Raw genomic sequence first — 24,561 nt, 5'->3', positions numbered from 1 at the left:
GGCCGGGATGTCCTTGTCCCATCGCACTCTAGCGGGCCGGGACGCATGCACGCTGACACGGTCGCCAGTTGTACGTGTTTCCTCTGACACATTGGTGCAGCAGGCTTCTGGGTTAAGCGAGCAGTGCGGCTTGGCAGGGTCGTGTTTCGGAGGATGCATGGCTCTCAACCTTCGCCTCTCCCGAGTCCATACGGGAGTTGCAGCGATGGGACAAGATTGTAACTACCACTTGGGGAGAAAAAAAGGGGTATGAAAAAGAAATAACCCAACGTGTGTTCTGTCCAGCATTTTTTTTGTGCAAGCTAGTAAATAGACAGGCTATATTGCAAATCCATAGGCAGCGCGGTTTATAATACAGTCGAATTTAACAGCTGAACAGTTTATGTTTTACATTAAAGTAGGCCTAATGTATGCTACTGTAAGTACTGCAATTGCATTTTTTAATAGCCTGCCCTAGACAATGTCTCAGAGTTTGTGTGCAGTCCATCGTATTTAGGTTAGGGAAAAAGATGATGCAAAACATTGTTGAATTCACACGTTCTGCTGACAGGTTCACAACAATTTGCCATTGTTTTCACTTTCAGAAACTGACATAGATACAGCATAAATCACTGCTAAATATTAAAACATTCTGCCAACACAGTAAATGGACCGGTAGCTTATGTAAAATATTTGACAGTATGGGTAGGCTACAGTATTGCTGTGCGATAGGAGCACTACATCATTGCCTATTTCATCCCAGAGCCTATACCAATGTAGGACATAGAAACCCAATAATCTATTGATAAAATAAATATTGTACAACAATTCGTCTTTTGCATGCCGTGGCCTAATGCGAATCGGCCTAGTTCCAGCAAATAAAGGGCGTTATTGTCACCATAAAAGGTGAATGGAGGACGTTTTCCAGGCAGAGTTTTAATGCTAGTTTTACATCAGATCTGATTTATAATGGCAAACGTGCGTATGTACGGCTTGCACCAAGTTTATAAAACTCTATTTTTGTACGTGCTCAGACTTCAGAAAAGGCGCACACAGAAATGTTATGTGAAATGTACGCAACGGTTATAAATGAGGCCCCAGGAAGTTCATGTTTATTTTTCAACAATTTACTGTCAGCTTGCTGCAAGTAATTATTGTAAAATTCACAGTAACTTACATGTTCACTGACTTGATATGGTGTGGTAGGAAGGTCAGTTTGCTGCCAACAAGGGTCCCAAGGGTGATCACTACAAAGAATGCTTGAGTAGTTGTCAACTAATGTTAAGCTATATTTGAATCAACAAAGTTCAGTGAAAGTACATTAAGTTACTTGCAGTTACTGCACTGTAAAACAATCCTGTTGTTTTTACGGTAACTTACTGGCAGCCAGTTACCTTTAAGTTACTGTAAAAAAGTGTACAGTAATGTACATTTAAACCTTCTTTGGAATTTCTTTGGAATTTCTTGTTTTTTTACAGTAACTGGGTGCCAGTAAGTTACAGTTCTAACAACTTTGTAAACATTTTTTTACTGTGTGGCTATTAAGTTACTGTGAATTTTACAATAACTAACTGACAGCTAGTTGCCAGTTAGGTAACACTAAATTCACAGCAACTCTCAGGCAACTAACTGCAATTAAGTTACTCTGAAATGCACAGTAACCTCTTATCAGTGCATCTCTTTATTGTCACATGCTCTTACATCTTAGTGTTAAGAGGTGCTCAACCTTTGACAACATAACCATCAACCACTTAAACTGGGACAACACTTCCACTGACGGTTGGCACAAATACCCCAAATTCAGTAACTTGTTGTTGTTTACCAAATATTCACTGCAGCCAGTACCTGTACTGTACCATACAATTACAGGAACTTTTTAACAGTGTACCAGTTCATGGCATAAAGGAAAACATGGTGGAGAGGGAAAGAACAGCGTTCACAGCATTAAAGAACCCTTCCTGAGCAGTAAAAAACCCTACATGAAAAATGCTTACACATATCACCTGCACCCCTTGACAAAGAACCCCTCAATAACTTGTTGTTGTTGTGTGTAGCATGGTAGTTTGAAATCCCCTTACTTCTCTCCAAGCCAAGCTTTACCTTTTTACCTACTCTCCAAACGTAGCATGGTACAGTAGCTGTCTTGACTTCTCTTTTCTTATTGGATATATGCATGCTCTTGCATGGAGGTTAGGGAAGGGGATACAACTGTTATATGTTTTGGGTGGGACAGGACGGTTTGCTTAGAGTGGGATAATATTGTAAGGAATGGGGCTTAGTGGCATTTTTAGTGTCTGGTGTATGGGATAGGGTTTTCGTGTCTGGTGTGTGGGATAGGATTGGGTGTTGGTCTCTCTCTCTCTCTCTCTCTCTCTCTCTCTCTCTCTGGTTAGCATACAGTGTGTCAGACACAAAGGCTAGGGTTAGTGATTAGACTAATTTCAAGATGTAGTGTTTGTGTAAGGCCTCTGACAGGTGTTTGTGTGTGTGTCCTCTCCCTGAGCGCAGACCACAGAGATGGAGGGGAAGAGGAAACACCCGGGCTCCCTGATGGTGTCTGTGGACCAGCTTGGCCGCAACAAGGACCGGACCAACAGTGTGATGAGTGTGGCCACACATACACACTCACACACTCTGCTGGAGGGTATGGAACTCATACACACTCACACCATACACACTGGTGGAGGGTACAGCTGCCCTTTTAGCCCTGCCTCTTTGCAATATACTGACCTGACCACCAGACAACCAGCCTTATAGCTATGGGTCTATTTTTGTGACTCCCCCCTCTTTCCCTTTGTCTCCCTCTCCTTCTCTTGGTTTACCCCTTTCTCCCCTGGCCCCCTCTGTTTTTTAACTCCCTCCCTTTTCCCCCTACAGAGCTAGAGGATTCTCAAAGGGCGTGTCCGTCATGGTGGTATAAATTTGCCAACCTCTTCTGTGTGTGGGACTGCTTTCCCTTCTGGCTGAAGATCAAGTATGTGCTCAACCTGATCGTCATGGACCCCTTTGTGGATTTGGCCGTCACCATCTGTATCGTCCTCAACACCCTCTTCATGGCCATGGAGCACTACCCCATGACTCCTCGCTTTGATAATACGCTGTCAGTAGGCAATCTGGTGAGGAACAGTCAAGTGGACAGTGTGTAGTGTGTAGGGTACCACAGGAGTGTGTCAACATGTGATTGGTATGTTTCTCACATCCAATTATTTATCTCTCATACTTGGCTCTCTACCTCTGCTCCACATCTCTCTCTCTCCCAGCGGGGGCCCCAGGACTGAGTTTGGGAAACCCTGTGCTGGATGACAAACATATAAATGTAAAAAAAAATCTACAGACGAGTGGAGCGCCAGTTAGTAATTCCCCTGGAGAACTGGGCCACTAGGGAACTTAGGTGCCGAGCTTTGATGCAAGAGTGTGAAATAGACTTTATGAACCCTTTTCCCCAAATTCCCTGACTCCATTTCGTTTATTCACCTCTCTCTCTCTCTCTCTCTCTCTCTCTCTCTCTCTCTCTCTCTCTCTCTCTCTCTCTCTCGCTCTCTCTCTCTCTGCTCTGTCCATCCTGTGATGATGGAAGTATGGCTCAGAGCACTTCTTTGCTGGTTTAATCAGGCCCTTTTTTACACGCACACACGCATGCACACACGCACTACACTCTGCCCTTTGATGGGAATTCATACAAAATTCAGCTCTATTTTAAAACAACCAGCTTGCTCCCCTTCTCCTACCACCGCAGCTCTCTCCGTTTCTCTCCCCAAAATGTCTCACTCTATTTCTTGCCCCATTTTCTTCTCTGTCTCTCTCCTCCCTCTCTTTTCCTACTGATTTAGCAGTTTTAACATGGCAGGACATGGGTGTGTCCAGGGTGGCAGGGTTGGTTGGTTAGGGGATACATTCAAATTTAATGTAACATGATCGATCGCTAACTTGGTAAGGTATGAGGCTGGTGTGTGAATGTGAGGAGAGGTTAGAGGGCATCTGTGGTGTCCACTTGCTCTCAGATATCTCAATTCAGTAGCAGAGTCCCTGGCATGTCCGTGTGAGGTCAGAGGAATTGGTGTGGTGTCATGGGTGAGATAGGAAATGAGGTCACAGATGTTGGCATGGTGTCAGTGGTGGTGCAGGATGAATCATTGAGTGCTCTCTGCAGTGATGATTGGGCACATGATCAAGTATTGGGCACATGATCAGGTATTGGGCATAGGCCCACCAACATGCCATGATACAACCCTCCATGTGTGTGTGTGTGTGTGTGTGTGTGTGTGTGTGTGTGTGTGTGTGTGTGTGTGTGTGTGTGTGTGTGTGTGTGCGCGCTCATGCGTTTGTGTGTGTGGCACTGCTCTATGACCTTGTCCTGCCAGGACAACCTTCATAAGCACTGAGAATCTATTTTTAATCAGCACTACATCAAACAAAATGCCACGCAAGCAAGAGCCATTTCACATTTCGCTCTCAAATATCTGTATTTAAGCAGAATTTCTACAAATCACAAGTTCTTTGTGATTTTAAACTCCATGTTCTGCATCACAGCATACCACGCACAGATCAGAATTCTCAGGTACAAATCTTGAGCAGACATTTTCTGGTTTCTATCAGAGATCAGAATTATATGTTATAATATACTACACACGTGGTTCTATATAAAGATGTAGTATCTTAATTTGATTACTCTGTTGTCGCAGAGACTTTTCCAGCACCGCAGGAATTTTAAATAAGCCTTGTGATTTACATAAATTCACTGAAAATCCGCAGTTCTCTTTCTTTCACTAGATCTCACACCTAAACTATAGCCTACTGTAGCCTATCAAAACAAATTTCCCATTAGAAATAATCACTTTATTTTTATTAATTTTTTTACTCCTGCGACGAAACTGGTCCAATTAAGATCCGACATCTGTAGTGCCAAATAAGAGTTATTTGACTTGTAACCATAGCAGATCCATTTTTGGTGCTATATAGAACACTATTTTGAAGGTTCTTTAAAGAACCATGCTCATAAGGTTTTAAATGGAACCTGCATGGTGCTATAAAGACAACACATTACCTTGCAGCAAACCTGCTTGCACCAATCCCACACTGTAAATAAAAAAAAGTTAATTCAAACTACAATTGTAAGGCAACCAGCTGCAATAGAATTGTGAGTTTACTCAACATTTGGGCATGTAGTTGAACAAACATACATTATGCTCGCTTGCAAAATGATGTTTAATTAGGGGTTCACAGTGAAGCTCTGAAAGCTATTGTTATTCTCAGAATTATTATTTATTAATTTGTTGACATGGTCAAAAAAAAAACTCGAACATAGATTGGATACTTTTTTCCTCATTTAGCACACAGAAACTAGAGGCCATGAGTAACTTGGTCAAAAAGAATGGCCTTGATTGGCCAATAAGTGGAGCTGTTATAAGCAGTCTCACTTCCGTCGCCCTGTTTGACCTAGAGACTTGAAACTTTGTATGTAGGTGTCTTTCCTCATGCTTAACAAATTTGTCTCAAGGACCCATAAGGATAGATTTTCCTCTATCTTGGACATTTTGGAAAACCTTTGTAAAACTTATTCTCATGAACCAGAAATCCAAATAACACACAATTTGGTATCTAGGCCCATGGTACATCTTTTAACATAGTGTGAGAAAAGGGATTGGCTAAGAGATGGCTTAGGTATTGATAAATCAGGAAATCAGATTTTACATGTCCATTTAAATCCTTTCGGAATTCACTTCACAATGGTCTATCAACTTCAAACAATACCGTGATGAACCATGTTAAGTTTGGCATTAATTTCTTAAAGAATAAGGGAAATAATTATAAAAAACATTATTCTCTTGAAATAAAAATCAGATTCACTCCAAATTTGGTCTTTGGACTCATCACAATAGTCCCTAAAGAGATTGAGAAAATAACGTTGATGCATTCAAAGATGGCCACACTTTACCACTAGATGCATATTAAAACATATGCTAACATGCTAAAATATGCTACAAATACTTACAAAATCTTCTCAACCATAGGACCAAATGACACCAAATGAATGTAGGCCCATGGTACGTCTTAACTTAGTTTGAAAAAAGCTAAGGGATTGGTCAAAGATGGCTGAGTTATTGACAATTCAAAAATCAGATTTTATGTATCCATTTAAAGCACTGTAAATACACTCCACAGTGGCCTATCAACTTGAAACTTGTAATCGCTATCATGGACATCGCTATGGAAACTATTAAGAACTTATAATATATGTAATGCTAATGCTCAAAATCATCTGCAATCATCATCTCCACATGAACCATACGTCAGATTCACTCCACATTTTGTATTTAGACTCATTACATTAGTCTTTAATGGTTTTGAGAAAAGATTGTTGCTGTATTTAAATTTGGCCGCACCGTGGCTATAGATGCACATAAGCACATATGCTAATTCTACAAATACTTCAAAAATCTTCTTCTCCTGAACCATAAGTCAGATTGACTCCAGATTTTGTTTTATTTGGTATATAGACTCAATTAATTAGCCTCTAATGAATTTGAGTATGATTAGTTGCTGCATTCAAAGTCAGCCACGCTACACCACTAGACGGCATCATATCACACCAGGGCTATAAGAACTGAACTGATGGACATGGGGCCATGAAATTTGGTATGTAAACCTTATGTATATGTTCTTAGAGGCTGTGTGAATATAAAGTCATTGCAACCTTTAATGGCTGCACCAGACCAGTTGGTGGCACTATAGAATGGATATATAGAATGGCGCTGGAGGGAATAGCAGCTGTTTTACGGGCTCCTAACCAATTGTATTTTGTACATAATGTTTCCGGCATCGTTTTCAATGAATGAAAAAGTTTCTAGACATCAGAACAGTGATCACTAACCTCAATTTGGATAAGGATTTCTACTTCAGTGAGTCAGCGGGGAAGGACATACTCCTCATCCCGGACCAGGCCCATATCCCGACACTTGAAAAAGGAAGAGGCGGCGTTATACAGGCCGGCGTGCGGGATACCTGATGAGACCACGTCGGCAAGTGGATAAACCGCCTCTACCATTTGTTCTATTGGCGAACGTGCAATCACTGGAGAATAAACTGGACAAGCTCCGTTCGAGACTATCCTATCAACGTTATCTGAAGAACTGTAATATCCAATGTTTCTCAGAGACGTGGCTGAACAAGGATATGGAAATATAAATCTAGCTGGTTTTTCTATACATCGGTAGGACAGAACTGCAGCGTCGGGTAAACTAAAGGGGGTTGGTGTGTGTCTTTGTTAACAACTGGTGCACAATCTCTAATTTTAAGGAAGTCTTGAGGTTCTGCTCACCTGAGTTAGAATACCTCATGATAAGCTGTAGAACATACAGTTTACTAAGACTGCACTCAACGAGCTGTATAGGGCCATAAACAAACAAGACAATATTCACCCAGAGGCGGCGATTTTAATACAGAAAAACTGAAATCCGTCGTACCTCATTTCTACCAGCATGTCACCTGCTCAACAACAGTTGGAAAAAACTCTAGATCACCTTTACCCCGCACACAGAGACGCATTCAAAGCTCTCCCTCGCCCTCCATTTGGAAAATCTGACCATAACGCTATCCTCCTGATTCCTGCGTACAAGCAAAAACTCAAACAGGAAGCACCAGTGACGCGCTCAATAGTGACGCGCTCAATACAGAAGTGGTCTGATGAAGCAGATGCTAAGCTACAGGACTGTTTCGCTAGCACAGACTGGAATATGTTCCGGGATTCATCCTATGGCATTGAGGAGTTTACCATATCACTCACCGGCTTCATTAATAAGTACATCGACGATGTCGTCCCCACAGTGACGGTACGTACATATCCCAACCAGAAGCCATGGATTACAGGTAATGTCCGCACTGAGCTAAAGGCTAGAGCTGCTGCTTTCAAGGAGCGGGACACTAATCAGGATGCTTATAAGAAATCCCGCTATGCCCTCCGACAAACCATCAAACAGTCAAAGCGTCAATAGAGAAGTAAGATCGAATCTTATTACACCGGCTCTGACACTGGTCGGATGTGGCAGGGCTTGCAAACTATAATTGATTACAAAGGGAAACCCAGCCGTGAGCTGTCCAGTGCCTTCTTTGCTCGCTTCGAGGTAAGCAACACCGAACCATGCATGAGAACACCAGCTGTTCTGGACGACTGTGTGATCACGCTCGCCGTAGCCGAAATGTGAGTAAGACCTATAAACAGGTTAACATTCACAAGGCCGCAGGGTCAGATGGATTACCAGGACATTTACTCAGAGCATGCGCTGATCAGCTGGAAAGTTTCTTCACTGACATTTTCAATCTCTCCCTGACCCAGTCTGTAATATCTCCATGTTTCAAGCAGACCACCTGTGCCCAAGAACGCCATGGTAACCTGTCTAAATGACTATCGCCCCATAGCACATACCATCTGTAGCCATGAAATGCTTTGAAAGGCTGGTCATGGCTCACATCAACACCATCATCCCAGACATCCTGGACCCACTCCAATTCGCATACTGCCCCAACAGATCCACAGATGACGCAATCTCTATTGCACTCCACACTGCCCTTTCCCACTTGCATAAAAGGACCACCTATGTGAGAATGCTGTTCATTGACTACAGCTCAGCGTTCAACACCATAGTGCCCTCCAAGCACATCACATACCTACGCTAAGGATTCTGGGTCTGAACACATCCCTCTGCAACTGGATCCTGGACTTCCTGATGGGCCGCACCCAGGTGGTGAGGGTAGGCAACAACACATCCACCATGCTGACCCTCAACACGGGGGCCCCTCAAGGGTGCGTGCTTAGTACCCTCCTGTACTCCCTGTTCACCCACGACTTCAGGGCTGCGCACTCCAACACCATCATTAAGTTTTCCGATGACACGACGGTAGTAGGCATGATCACCAATGAGGCAGCCTATCACCTTAGAGACCTGGTAGTGTGGTGCCAGGACAACAACCTCAATGTCAGCAAGACTACAGAAAAAGGAGGGCCAAGCACGCCCCCATTCACATCGACAGGGCTGTAGTGAAGCAGTTCGAGACCTTGAAGTTCTTTGTGTCCACATCACTAAGGACCTATCATGGTTCAAATACACGAACACAGTTGTGAAGAGTGCACGATCACACCTCTTCCTCCCCAGAAGGCTGAAAAGATTTGTCATGGGCCCTCAAATCCTCAAAAAGTTATACAGCTGCACCATTGAGAGAATCTTGACTGGCTGCATCACTGCTTGGTATGGCTACTGCTTGGCATCCGACCGCGAGGCGCTACAGAGGATAGTGTGTACGGCCCAGTACATCACTGGGGCCGAGCTCCCTGCCATCCAGGATCTCTATACCAGGCGGTGTCAGAGGAAGGCCCTTAAAATTGTCAAAGACTCCAGCCACCCAAGTCATAGACTGTTCTCTCTGCTACCGCACGGCAAGCGGTACCGGAGCGCCAAGTCTGAGACCAAAAGGCTCCTGAACAGCTTCTACTCCCAAGCTATAAGACTGCTGAACAGTCAATCAAATGGCTACCCGGACTATTTTCACTGACCCCCTTTTTTTTTGCACTGACTCTACCCACTCACACACACTCACACACACACACTCACACACACACACACACACACACACACACACACACACACACACACACACACACACACACACACACACACACACACACACACACACACACACACACACTAACACACACACACACATTACATATGCTCACATGCACAAAACACATACACATGCATATTGACGCCACACATACACTCACACATTGACACACTTTCACACTCTTTCACACGCTTCACATACGCTGCTGCTACTCTGTTTATTATAATTGCCTGATTGCCTAGTCACTTTTACCCCTACCGTCATGAACATATTACCTCAATTACCTCATACCCCTGCACATTGACTCGGCACCAGTATTCCTTGTATATAGCCTCATTATTTTATTGTGTTACTATTTCCGCATCTGCGGTGAAAGGTGACAGTGCTAGAGAGGTGTTTGTAAGACCTGTTTGGCCTACAAACTATTATGACCACTATGGAAAGATGAGACTCTCACGAACACGATGGTGTTCTCCGTTTTGCTCAACGATCCCATCAAGCGTATTGGGACTCGTCTGAAGTTGGTACAGCCGATCTGCAAACGTCTGTCTGTAGCGTCCAAACAGTTTGGGCTACACACTAATATGACCCCTCTGTGCAAAGGTGAGACTCTCACGAACATGTACTCTATATACAAAAGTATGTGGACACCCCTTCAAATTAGTGAATTCGGCTATTTCAGCGACACCTGTTGCTGACAGGTGTATAAAATCGAGCACACAACCATGCAATCTCCTAATCACCCTACATCAGTGCCCGACCTCACTAATGCTCTTGTGGCTGAATGGAAACAAGTCCACACAGCAATGTTCCAACATCTAGTGGAAAGCCTTCCCAGAAGAGTGGAGGCTGTTATAGCAGCAAAGGGGGGACCAACTCTATATTAACGCCCATGATTTTGGAATTAGATGTTTGACGAGCAGGTGTCCACATAATTTTGGTCATGTAGTGTACATGTCGGTTGTTTTGCTCAAGGACACCCACAGGCATCACAAGACTAGTCTGAAGGTCCCCCAATACCAGTTGAAAAAAAAAATTGGAAGTATATAAGGAGACTGTTTAGTGCCAAAAATAAGGGGTTAAATACTTATATATACAGTTGAAGTCGGAAGTTGACATACACTTAGGTTGGAGTCATTAAAACTAGTTTTTCAACCACTCCACAAATTTCTTGATAACAAACTATAGTTTTGGCAAATCGGTTAAGACATCTACTATGTGCATGACACAAGTAATTTTTCCAACAATTGTTTACAGACAGATTATTTCACTTATAATTCACTGTATCACAATACCAGTGGGTCAGAAGTTTACATACACTAAGTTGACTCTGCCTTTAAACAGCTTGGAAAATTCCAGAAAATGATGTCAAGGCTTTAGAAGCTTCTGATAGGCAAATTGACATAATTTCAGTCAATTGGAGGTGTACCTGTGGATGTATTTCAAGGCCTACCTTCAAACTCAGTGCCTATTTGCTTGACATCATGGGAAAATCAAAAGAAACCAGCCAAGACCTCAGAAAAAGAATTGTAGACCTCCACAATTCTGGTTCATCCTTGGAAGCAATTTCCAAACGCCTGAAGGTACCACGTTCATCTGTACAAACAATAGTACGCAAATATAAACACCATGGGACCAAGCAGCCGTCATACCGCTCAGGAAGGAGACACGTTCTGTCTCCTAGAGATTAACATACTTTGGTGCGAAAAGTGCAAATCAATCCCAGAACAACAGCAAAGGACCCTGTGAAGATGCTGGAGGAAACAGGTACAAAAGTATCTATATCCACAGCAAAACGAGTCCTATATTGACATAACCTGAAAGGCCACTCAGCAAGGAAGAAGCCACTGCTCCAAAACTGCCATAGAAAAGTCAGACTACGGTTTGTAACTGCACATGGGGACAAAGATCGTGCTTTTTGGAGAAATGTCCTCTGGTCTGATGAAACAAAAATAGAACTGTTTGGCCATAATGACCATCGTTATGTTTGGAGGAAAAAGGGGGTTGCTTGCAAGCTGAAGAACACCATCCCAACCGTGAATCACGGGGGAGGCAGCATCATGCTGTGGGGGTGCTTTGCTGCAGGAGGGGCTGGTGCACTTCACAAAATAGATGGCATCATGAGGAAGGAAAATTATGTGGAAATATTGAAGTAACATCTCAAGACATCCGTCAGGAAGTTAAAGCTTGGTCGCAAATGGGTCTTCCAAATGGACAATGACTCCAAGCATACTTCCAAAGTTGTGGCAAAATGGCTTAAGGACAACAAAGTCAAGGTATTGGAGTGGCCATCAAAAAGCCCTGACCTCAATCCTATAGAAAATTTGTGGGCAGATCTGAAAAAGCGTGTGCGAGCAAGGAGGCCTACAAACCTGACTCAGTTACACCAGCTCTCTCAGGAGGAATGGGCCAAAATTCACCCAACTTAATGTGGGAAGCTTGTGGAAGGCTACACAAAACATTTGACCCAAGTTAAACAATTGAAAGGCAATGCTACCAAATACTAATTGAGTGTATGTAAACTTCTGACCCACTGGGAATGTGATGAAAGAAATAAAAGCTTAAATAAATCACTCTACTATTATTCTGACATTTCACATTCTTAAAATAAAGTGGTGATCCTAACTGACCTAAGACAGGGAATTTTTACGATGATTAAATGTCAGGAATTGTGAAAAACTGAGTTTAAATCCAACAGATGTCTTCTAGTGATGTGCAGTTCGCAAATGATTCATTCTTTTTGAACAACTATTTTTACTGACTCGAGAGTCATGATTAGTTTTTCTGAGTGACTCGTTCATTTTAGTTGTTCGTTTGACCTGCTGGGCGCAATGCAATGAGTCCTAAAGCAGGATTGATACACGCTCCTCCGACTCAGTGGCTCTAGAGAGGTGCTCCGACAAACAACTGATCATGCTGTAGGTCGAATAGAGAAGAAAAATACATGTTTAGAACTAATAATTGATCACATGGTGCAAGAATGACTGCAATTAATTGATTATTAAATGTTACGATGCACACAGCTTTGTAAAACCAAAACATACACAGCCTCTGCTCAACAAACTCAAACTCGAGAACGAAATGTTTGGGGAGCTGCAGTTCACGAACGATATTGTGCTTGTCACCCTCACCGCAGTCAAGCAATGCATTCCATCAAGAGTCGATCACAATCTAGTCCGGTTGCAGCTGAGTGGCTACCCCAAACTGCATGATAACAGTGCCTAAAACTAGTTTATTAATCACCACTGTCGTTTTCTGTGGAGTATTTGGCTGCTCTTAACAAGGCAGCAAAGACAACGGGAAAAAATATGTTTACAAATTCCCCACAATCATGAAACACCATTGGTGATACCAATGAGATAAGACTCAAGAACTGTCAGAAAAGCGAAGAAACCTTTCTGCCCGTCAATACCTGAACCCAGACAGCTGTCAGTACAGGGTCTGCTACGATCATTTCATCACTGGTAAGTCAAGTCTGATCGATTTCGAGTTTAGTTTAGCTGTCATGCTAACTAGGTGTTAACAACAACACTACAGTAAGTTAGCCAAAATTAAATAGCTAGAGAGCTTGTAGGTTAGCTATTAGCATTTGTCGCGTGAGTTTCAGGTTTTGGGGAAGCTATTTTTCCACCATAAAAATGCACAGGATTGCATACCTCTATTATTGTATTTGCAGACTAATGTAAGCCTACTATTCCTAATGTGATGAGTAGATTGGATAGTGATAATTTAGGCTATTAATAAGCGCATAGTGGCATAGGCTTACTTTCCTTTGCATGGGAAACATGGCCTTTCATACACATTTCATGCAATTCTACTACACTTTATATGACTGGAGACATTAGCATAATCTTTTTAAATACGATGGTAGCCTAGGCCTACTCTACTGACACTGACAACAGATAAATAAAAACGACCATGTCTTGAATGCAACCATGTAATCTAGGCCAAAAAGGGGTCCTGGTTAAAAGGGATCCAGCTTTTGTCAAATTAACATCAAAATTATTTATTTTTTTACATTTTAGCTAACCCTAACCCTTCTCCAAACCTGCTGCGTGAATTCTCCTAATCTGTTACGAAATTGGACAAATCTGGATCCCTTCTAGCCATGACCATAAAAAGGGGTGACGGAAATTGTATGATATGGCGTCCATATAGCCTGGAGGACATTATTGTCTAAAAAAACTCCAGTGGTTATCATATATTCATATAATAACCCAATGATAATTCGTTGAGAACTTTATTCATAAGAGGAGGGAAAATGTATGGACATAGGACAAAGGCCTCAATGATATAGGACAACCTGCTGTGTTGACTATTGGTTGTTCCAGCCCAACAATAGATTTAATCTTTATATGACACTAAAACACCTGAATGAATTAAACACAACCAAACACTTAAGTGCCCTGATGGTATAGATGACCTGAAGAAGTAATATTCTAACATCAGGCGTGCTTTTCATTTGATTTTGTACTACATCAGCTGACCTCTATCAAGACAACCATGTTGACTGGATTCCCACTGTGAAGATGAGCAATGCTGCAGCAGCATCAGTTTCTACTTCTACTTTGTATTTTTCCAGATATGAAAGGAGACATCCCTCAGTTATACGAGATGGGTGTCATATGCTGTGCTTTGGACTATCTGAATGATTCTGTTGTGCCATTTGAGTAGAGCGCACCTTCACATTGTCGTCATGACAAAAGTGCCCCCTTTAACCATATGAATATATAAAATGTAATTTGGAACGTGTTTAAGTCTAGTGTTTATATTGTAAACATACTGGACTGTAATAATAGGCTATATTGTTGTATGGGTGAAATGCAAAGTATTTAGTCATCTCTGCTTTGCCTAGCCCCATTGAATAAAAATATTTCTTATAGCCCAACAATGTTCTTTATTTTACAATTTAAACACATTTAGCATAGACAATGTAATTGTTGTGGTAGTCTTAGGCAAACCATCTTCATTATCACAGTAGCACCTCCAAGTGCCACTCAGACCTTCTGGGAGAAAAGTATCTGGCATTGAACTTGGTGGTAGTAGTTGTGTGTATGTTTTGAGGTAAGGATCCCATCATCTCCTGCTTTCATACATTTCACCTCCTAGATTACAAGGGTTGGATTTGCACTAAACTATTTAATGTCAGCACAAGGCATGTACAAAATCCAGTATAATGATTAGCCTCATATACATTGTTTCCTGGTATTGTTTAAAAATTGAGAACATATAGCTGAACAATATGTAAACAATGTGTGAATTAAGCTATTCTCTGCTTCAGATGCACAATGTCAAGGGCTGCATTGCAAATGCCCATAAGGCTAATGTCATCATACTGTAGGCCAGTGGTTCCCAATGCCGGTCCTCGAGTACCCCCAACAGTACAGTTTATTGTAGCCCCGGATAAACACACCTGATTCAACGTATCAACTAATCAGCAGGCCCTCAGAGTTGAATCAGGTGTGTTTGTCCGGGGCTACTACAAAAATGTGTGCTGTTGGGGATACTCAAGGACTGGAGTTGGGAAACACTGCTGTAGGCCTATGGCTGCATTGGCGTTGCGTGCCATTATCAGCTGCAAAATGGATTCACATGGCTGATATCCTGAAAAAATTGTGACAATCAAATAAACCTAATTGGAGAGCTTATGACTGAACAAAAAGGTAATATTCATTTGAGAATACAACACAGAAACAGACAAATTAGAGACAGATTTCCTTCCCCTCTTTATTGCAGGATTGTTGATTAAACACAGATCACATCGACACTAGTTAATCTTGAATAATAGTTAAGTTCACAATTAAAACAAGTTTAAACACTTACTGTACGTTCAAAGAATCAACGCCATTTCAAAGTGTACAAGTAAGCTAACGCATTTGTAAAGGTTAGACGTTTTAGTAACAAGTAGGCTATTATTACTAAAGCATAATTTCAGATGAACAAAGAAAAGTCAATACCAGAGGTGGCCAACCTCGCTCCCCTGATCCCTGATCTATGGGGGAGGAGAGTTCTGTTCCAGCCCAGCAATAGCACACTTGATTATTAATTAATTAGGTTTGATACATTGAATCAAGTGTGTTAGTGCTGGGCTGGAACAGAAGCGTGCTCGAGTTGGCCTGCTCGAGTTGTAATAGGTTTATACATTGTGTGTGACTTTTAAACTGTATTTTTGTTCACAAAATGTGCTAACATAGGTACACATATAATCCATGGTATCCAAGGATGTACCCTTATTCTCTTGGGACATTAATTGGGACCTCTTCATCTGCAGACAGGGTTTTACAGATCTGTTTCTGAGGACAGAAAACATCACAAAATAAACATGCTACATTATACTCACATTAGACAGCACTGAATATTATGTTGCTATATCTCTCTGTCCTCAGCTTTTCTCGCTAGGGATTGGAACTGAGTAGCCTACTCTCCCTCTGACAGCTGGAACTGCTAGCTAATCCTTCTACCCTCTTCCATAGCTGTTAGCTAGCTACCTAGCTACAAATGCATTTAGAGTTACAATGATCAATACATCAAGATAGCTAGCTAACTAGCTAATATGAAGTTAGCAAGCTGGTGATATTTAGTTCACTTAGCTAGCTACAGTGCATTGAGCTCAGGTGCATCCTGTTTCCATTGATCATCCTTGAGATGTTTCTACAACTTGCTGAAAGGCACACACCTGTCTCCACAGAGGAACTCTGGAGCTCTGTCAGAGTGACCATCAGGTTCTTGTTCACCTCCCTGACCAAGGCCCTTCTCCCCTGATTACTCAGTTTGGCCGGGCGGACAGCTCTAGGAAGAGTCTTGGTGGTTCCAAACTTCTTCCATTTAAGAATGATGGAGGCCACTGTGTTCTTGGGGTCCTTCAATGCTGTACCCTTCCCCAGATCTGTACCTCGACATAATCCTGTCTCGGAGCTCCAAGGACAATTCCTTCGACCTCATGGCTTGGTTTTTGCTCTGACATGCATTGTCAACTGTGGGACCTTATATACAGTGGGGAGAACAAGTATTTGATACACTGCCGATTTTGCAGGTTTTCCTACTTACAAAGCATGTAGAGGTCTGTAATTTTTATCATAAATATACTTCAACTGTGAGAGACGGAATCTAAAACAAAAATCCCGAAAATCACATTGTATGATTTTTAAGTAATTAATTTGCATTTTATTGCATGACATAAGTATTTGATCACCTACCAACCAGTAAGAATTCCGGCTCTCACAGACCTGTTAGTTTTTCTTTAAGAAGCCCTCCTGTTCTCCACTCATTACCTGTATTAACTGCACCTGTTTGAACTCGTTACCTGTATAAAAGACACCTGTCCACACACTCAATCAAACAGACTCCAACCTCTCCACAATGGCCAAGCTGAGAGCTGTGTAAGGACATCAGGGATAACATTGTAGACCTGCACAAGGCTGGGATGGGCTATAGGACAATAGGCAAGCAGCTTGGTGAGAAGGCAACAACTGTTGGCGCAATTGTTAGAAAATGGAAGAAGTTCAAGATGACGGTCAATCACCCTCGGTCTGGGGCTCCATGCAAGATCTCACCTCGTGGGGCATCAATGATCATGAGGAAGGTGAGGGATCAGCCCAGAACTACTCGGCAGGACCTGGTCAATGACCTGAAGAGAGCTGGGACCACAGTCTCAAAGAAAACCATTAGTAACACACTACGCCGTCATGGATTAAAATCCTGCAGCGCACGCAATGTCCCCCCTGCTCAAGCCAGCGCATGTCCAGGCCCGTCTGAAGTTTGCCAATGACCATCTCGATGAGCCAGAGGAGGAATGGGAGAAGGTCATGTGGTCTGATGAGACAAAAATAGAGCTTTTTGGTCTAAACTCCACTCGCCGTGTTTGGAGGAAGAAGAAGGATGAGTACAACCCCAAGAACACCATCCCAACCGTGAAGCATGGAGGTGGAAACATCATTCTTTGGGGATGCTTTTCTGCAAAGGGGACAGGATGACTGCACCGTATTGAGGGGAGGATGGATGGGGCCATGTATCGCGAGATCTTGGCCAACAACCTCCTTCCCTCCGTAAGAGCATTGAAGATGGGTCGTGGCTGGGTCTTCCAGCATGACAACGACCCAAAACACACAGCAAGGGCAACTAAGGAGTGGCTCCGTAAAAAGCATCTCAAGGTCCTGGAGTGGCCTAGCCAGTCTCCAGACCTGAACCCAATAGAAAATCTTTGGAGGGAGCTGAAAGTCCGTATTGCCCAGCGACAGCCCCGAAACCTGAAGGATCTGTATGGAGGAGTAGGCCAAAATCCCTGCTGCAGTGTGTGCAAACCTGGTCAAGACCTACAGGAAACGTATGATCTCTGTAATTGCAAACAAAGGTTTCTGTACCAAATATTAAGTTCTGCTTTTCTGATGTATCAAATACTTATGTCATGCAATAAAATGCATATTAATTACTTAAAAATCATACAATGTGATTTTCTGGATTTTTGTTTTAGATTCCGTCTCTCACAGTTGACGTGTACCTATGATAAAAATTACAGACCTCTACATGCTTTGTAAGTAGGAAAACCTGCAAAATTGGCAGTGTATCAAATACTTGTTCTCCCCACTGTAGATAGGTGGGTGCCTTTCCAAATCATGTCCAATTAATTAAATTTACCACAGGTGGACTCCAAGCAAGTTGTAGAAACATCTCAAGTATCCTCAATGGAAACAGGATGCACCTGAGCTCAATTTCGAGTCTCATAGCAAAGGGTTTATGACAAAGCAAAAACCTGTTTTTGCTTTGTCATTATGGGGTATTGTGTGTAGATTGATGAGGGGAAAAAAACTATTTAGTCCATTTTAGAATAAGGCTGTAACGTAACAAAATGTGGAAAAAGTCAAGGGGTCTGAACTTTCCGAATGCACTGTATACAGTATGTAAAGTTATCTAACTAGCAAAACTTACTTTAGGAGAAACTTAGCCTGCACATTAAGTTTCTGTAGCAAGCTAGCTAGCTAATAATACATCGTTTTTGATCATTTTCTAAATATATTTACTTACTTGAATAGGTTCTCCCACTGCCTCCGTTTTCTGGGTCCTTAGAAAAACTAAATAATGGGCAATCTTCCCAAAGTTTCTGGTGGTACCAAAACGCAGCCAGCCATGTAGACGATTGGAGAACTTCCAACAGACTGACTTTGGTATTCAAACATGGCACTGGGTGCGGTTGCGGTTGCACAGTGATTTCTAACACAACTGCAAACCCTCTATTCAAATCAAATCAAATCAAATTTTATTTGTCACATACACGTGTTTAGCAGATGTTATAGCGGGTGTAGCGAAATGCTTGTGCTTCTAGCTCCGACAGTGCAGTAATATCTAAGAAGTAATATCTAAAAATTTCACTACATATACCCAATACACACAAAACTAGTAAGGAATGGGATTTGAGAATATATACATATATGGGCAAGCAATGACAGAGCGGCATGGACTAAGATACAGTAGAATATTATAGAATAGATCGCAGTATATACATATGAGATGAGTAGTGCAAGATATGTAAACATTATTCAAGTGACTAGTGTTCCATTTCTTAAAGTGGCCAGTGAGTTCAATAGACAGCAGCCTCTAATGTGCTAGTGATGGCTATTTAACAGTCTGATGGCCTTGAGATAGAAGCTTTTTTTCATTCTCTTTGTCCCAGCTTTGACGCACCTGTACTGACCTCGCCTTCTGGATGATAGCGGGGTGAACAGGCAGTGGCTCGGGTGGTTGATGTCCTTGATGATCCTTTTGGCCTTCCTGTGACATCGGGTGCTGTATGTGTCTTGGAGGGCGGGTATTTTGCCCCCGGTAATGCGTTCGGCAGACCGCACCACCCTCTGGAGAGCCCTGCGGTTGCGGGCGGTGCAGTTGCCGTACCAGGCAGTGATACAGCCCAACAGGATGCTCTCAATTGTGCACCTGTAAAAGTTTGTGAGGGTTTTAGGTGCTAAGCCGAATTTCTTCAGCCTCCTGAGTTTGAAGAGGCTCTGTTGCGCCTTCTTCACCACACTGTCTGCATGGGTTGACCATTTCAGTTTGTCAGTGTTGTGGATGGGGGGTGCACCCTCTGCTGTTTCCTGAAGTCCACGATCATCATCTCCTTTGTTTTGTTGATGTTGAGTGAGAGGTTATTTACCTGGCACCACACTCCCAGAGCCCTCACCTCCTCCCTGTAGGCGGTCTCGTCATTGTTGGTGATCAAGCCTACTACTGTTGTGTCGTCTGCAGACTTGATGATTGAGTTGGAGGCGTGCTTGGCCACGCAGTCATGGCTGAACAGGGAGTACAGGAGGGGGCTGAGCATGCACCCTTGTGGGGCTCCAGTGTTGAGGATCAGCAAAGTGGAGATGTTGTTTCCTTCCTTCACCACCTGGGGGCGGCCCGTCAGGAAGTCCAGGACCCAGTTGCACAGGGCGGGGTTCAGACCCAGGGCCTCGAGCTTAATGATGAGCTTGGAGGGTTCTATGGTGTTGAATGCTGAGCTATAGTCAATGAACAGCATTCTTACATAGGTATTCCTCTTGTCCAGATGGGATAGGGCAGTGTGCAGTGTGATGGCGATTGCATCGTCTGTGGATCTAATGGGGCGGTAAGCAAATTGAAGTGGGTCTAGGGTGACAGGTAAGGTAGAGGTGATATGATCCTTGACTAGTCTCTCAAAGCACTTCATGATAACAGAGGTGAGTGCTACAGGGCGATAGTCATTTAGTTCAGTTACCTTTGCTTTCTTGGGTACAGGAACAATGGTGGCCATCTTGAAGCATGTGGGAACAGCAGACTGGGAAAGGGAGAGATTGAATATGTCCATAAACACACCAGCCAGCTGGTCTGCGCATGCTCTGAAGACGTGGCTAGGGATGCCGTGGGCAGCTTACAGCTTAACACACTGTGTTATCCTCAAAGCGGGCGAAGAAGGTGTTTAGCTTGTCTGGAAGAGAGACGTTGGTGTCGGCGACGTGGCTGGTTTTCCTTTTGTAGTCTGTGATTGTCTGTAGACCCTGCCTCATACGTCTCGGGTCTGAGCCGTTGAATTGCGACTCCACCTTGTCTCTATACTGATGTTCTGCCCGTTTAATTGCCTTGCGGAGTGAGTAGCTACGCTGTTTGTATTCTGCCATATTCCCAGTCACCTTGCCATGGTTGAATGCGGTGGTTTGCGCTTTCAGATTTGCGCGAATGCTGCTATCTATCCACGGTTTCTGGTTAGGGTAGGTTTTAATAGTCACAGTGGGCACAACATCACCTATACACTTCCTGATAAACTCAGTCACCGTTTCAGTGTATTCGTCTAAATTATTTTCGGAAGCTACCCGGAACATATTCCAGTCCGCGTGATCAAAACAATCTTGAAGCGTGAATTCCGATTAGTCAGACCAGTGCTGAATAGTCCTTAGCAAAGGTACTTCCTGTTTGAGTTTCAGCCTATAGAAAGGGAGAAGCAAAATGGAGTCGTGGTCAGATTTACCGAAAGGAGGGCGGGGGAGGGCCTTATAACCATCCTGGAAGTTCGAATAGCAATGGTCGAGGATTTTGGCAGCGCGAGTACAACAGTCGCTATATTGATAGAACTTCGGCAGCCTATTGAAATCCAGCCAGAGTGAGAATAGCCAACAATTGGAACTTCTAATCATTTAATTATTGAGACTACCTAAATCATATAAACTGGAATAGCCATCTCAATAATGGGTGCATTAACTCCAACTACTAACAGATTAGATCCGTTTTGAAAAATGTATCTTATTTATGGTTGTGTAGCATTAGATTAATCAACCAATCAATGTACATTCAAAAACACAGGTATTAAACAAATAATTCTGAATATCAACCTGCAATAAAGCAGGCTGGGAAAAATTATAATGATGGGCATGGTTTTGAGCAAACTCAACAAGCTTGTTCAAATCAGCTCACAGTGTTTGTTGAGTAAACACATTATGTCAAATTCTTGTCCTTTAGAAGTCCACTCAACTCACAGAATAATGCTGATTAAGCGATTGGTTAAGTTAGCTTTTTTACAGTGCATGTAATTAGAGTAAAATACTGTAAAATAAAAAAACACATCTCCCCTCAATGAATTTGATTAATTTATTAATTATTTAATTAATTAATTACAATTACAGTAGCATTTACTTGTTTACAGTATAATACTGTGTGTCATTGGTTACTGTACTTACTTGCCACTAGCTGCCGGTAAGTTACTGTCAAATTCACAGCAACCCCTTTACAGTCTAAATTGCACCTTTCGACTATTGAATTGAAATTCAATGAATCTCCTGAATTGAAGTGGGGTTGACCCCAACCCTGTGTCCTACACTGGCAGCTTGACCCTAGGATCCGACTGTTAACCTCTGTCTCTCTTTGCACTCACAGGTTTTCACTGGTATCTTTGCTGGTGAGATGTTTGCCAAGCTGGCTGCCATGGATCCATACTACTACTTCCAGGAGGGCTGGAATTGTTTTGACAGCTTCATCGTGACCCTCAGTTTAGTCGAGCTGGTATTGGCTGACATTGAGGGTCTATCTGTGCTCAGGTCATTCCGATTGGTGAGTAGGAAAAGTGGTGTGGATTGGAATGAGGGAGCGTATTGATAACCATCTATGACCCTGATGTCCAGACAATATACCACAGGTGTGGTGAAGGGTTCACTCTGCAGCAGAGTTAGCTTGACTTGACTAATGACCAAATTCTCATACAGTATGATCAACATGTATTGACATCTAACCCCCCCCCCACACACACCTCAAATCTGTCTCTCCTCCCCTCCCTCCCTCTCTGTCTCTTATCTAGCTGAGAGTGTTTAAGCTGGCCAAGTCGTGGCCCACACTCAACATGCTCATCAAAATCATTCATTCTTCTGTGGGAGCCCTGGGAAACTTGACCTTGGTGCTGGCCCTTATCGTCTTCATCTTCGCCGTGGTTGGCATGCAACTGTTTGGAAAGAACTACAAGGACTGTGTTTGTAAGATCGCTATAAGCTGTAAGCTGCCCCGTTGGCACATGAACGACTTCTTTCACTCATTTCTCATGGTGTTTCGGGTTCTGTGCGGGGAGTGGATCGAATCCATGTGGGACTGCATGGAGGTGGCCGGCCAGAACATGTGCATGATCGTCTTCTTGATGGTCATGGTCATAGGCAACTTGGTGGTAAGAAAAACAACCATTGAAATATCCATATTCGAGTAGCAGTTTCTTGCATACCCTACCTGTGAAGATCAGGCCTTCACTTAGTGAATTGGAAGCAAGTAGCATTTCTGCATCCACATCCACGTGTAACAATGGTTTGTGCATTATAATTTTGGTCTGGTTAAGCCTGATATCAGTTAGTTTGCAGTTAGTGACACATCTGCTAAGACCTGCTCTCTGTGCACGGCCCTCTCCCCAGGTGTTGAACCTGTTCCTTGCTTTGTTGCTGAGCTCGTTCAGCGCAGACAACCTGGCACCCTCAGACGATGATGGAGAACAGAACAACCTGCAAATAGCCGTCGGTCGAATAAAGACGGGGATTGCCTGGGCCAAGGTTTTTGTAGCCGAGGTTATGAAGAAGGTATGCTGTGATGGCATGTCCTCTATGTTATGTTATGTATGACATCACTCTGATGTCATTGTTGTGTTGTTTCTATGTTGTTTTAACAACACCAAGACAAACTCTTTCACAATGTACTTGAACGTCAGTATTTGTTTCCTGACTGATTTTAAATCTGATTCTGATTGCAAGGAGGAGGAAGAAGCAGAGGATGAGCAGAAGCATCTTGATGAGTTTGACGAGAAGCTTAACTGCATCGCGAACCAGAAGGGCATAGACATCAACCGCGAGTTGGACTACATCAATGGCACTACCAGCGGTATTGGCAGTAGCGTGGGCAAGTACATGATCGACGAGGACCACATGTCCTTCATCCACAATCCCAACCTGACCGTGTGCGTTCCCATTGCGGTCGGGGAGTCAGACTTCGATAACCTCAACACCGAGGACTTCAGCAGCGAGTCGGATGCGGAGAACAGCAAAGACGTGAGTATGGAGGGATGGGTGTGATATATTATTTCTATGCTATTTAAATATAGAAATGTATACTTTTGGTTGGGGCGTGGGGTTATATAAGAGGGGAGGTGGGTGGTTGAGGAAGGTGGTTAATCGTAAAATGGGAAGGGGTGTTTTTGGTGCTTGATTGGGTGGAAGGTTTGACAGAGTTCTGTTGGAGGTTTAAGATAAGTTGTTAATTGAGTTGTTGAGACTTTGTCAAATATAGCATCCACTCCTCTAAGATTGCTCATACTTCTGACTTCTTATATGTTTTTTGTAGGTTTTCACAGAATCTAAATGCATTAGCTGAATATGTCTTCCCTACATAGCCACAAAAGTGTGACACATTCATATTTCTCAAAAACAACTTTATTTCAAAGGAGTACCATACTGCACATGTGCAGTTTGTTGCAGCTCGTTAACTTGAGATGATCACGTGTTTCTACGTAGCTTGGTGGCCATGACACTGCTAGCTAGCGTGATCAAGGGTTTGTATTGGAATGGCCGTTAGAAATGTCTCTTTCTGTATAGAACCTCTTTGATTTAGCTATATCTCACCTAACTAAACATGTTTCATAGCTAAACCAACAAGCTAGTTAGCTAACTAGCACAACTAACACAATGTATTTTGCAAACCTAGATAGCTAGGTACTGAAACAAATGCAACGGATCTGTAACTCAAATCAGAAATCACAACAGGATTAGCTTATACCAATCAAAAGATAGTTATTTTAGTAATCGCATCGTCTTTCACAAGTTGAACCGTGGCTAATGTGTTTGCCTTTATCCGTCACCGGCTCTCCTGATGAGTAGAAGGAGGTAATGTATATGCTTTTGTTAGCAAATGCAAGCTACAATATGCCAATGATGAGACTGTGACCATAGAAATATAACTCCTAGAAGTGGAATAGCCTCTCAAACCATGGCAATTTGACGG

At 42.8% G+C, this 24,561-nt stretch overlaps 1 protein-coding gene across 1 annotated transcript in view; it reads left to right on the top strand.

Annotated features, from left to right (window-relative positions):
- LOC121575201 (sodium channel protein type 8 subunit alpha-like) overlaps window positions 1–24,561 on the top strand; it is a 139,364-nt gene that overhangs the window by 81,201 nt on the left and 33,602 nt on the right. Inside the window, exons 13-18 of the mRNA XM_041888153.2 lie at window positions 2,488–2,623; window positions 2,857–3,095; window positions 21,973–22,146; window positions 22,391–22,747; window positions 22,986–23,147; window positions 23,319–23,612. Of these exons, the coding sequence (XP_041744087.1) occupies window positions 2,488–2,623; window positions 2,857–3,095; window positions 21,973–22,146; window positions 22,391–22,747; window positions 22,986–23,147; window positions 23,319–23,612 (1,362 nt within the window). The remainder of the gene's footprint in view (window positions 1–2,487; window positions 2,624–2,856; window positions 3,096–21,972; window positions 22,147–22,390; window positions 22,748–22,985; window positions 23,148–23,318; window positions 23,613–24,561) is intronic.

Source organism: Coregonus clupeaformis, chromosome 10 (assembly GCF_020615455.1).
Source record: "Coregonus clupeaformis isolate EN_2021a chromosome 10, ASM2061545v1, whole genome shotgun sequence".
NCBI lineage: Eukaryota > Metazoa > Chordata > Actinopteri > Salmoniformes > Salmonidae > Coregonus > Coregonus clupeaformis.
This window is presented reverse-complemented; position numbering and strand designations above follow the sequence as displayed.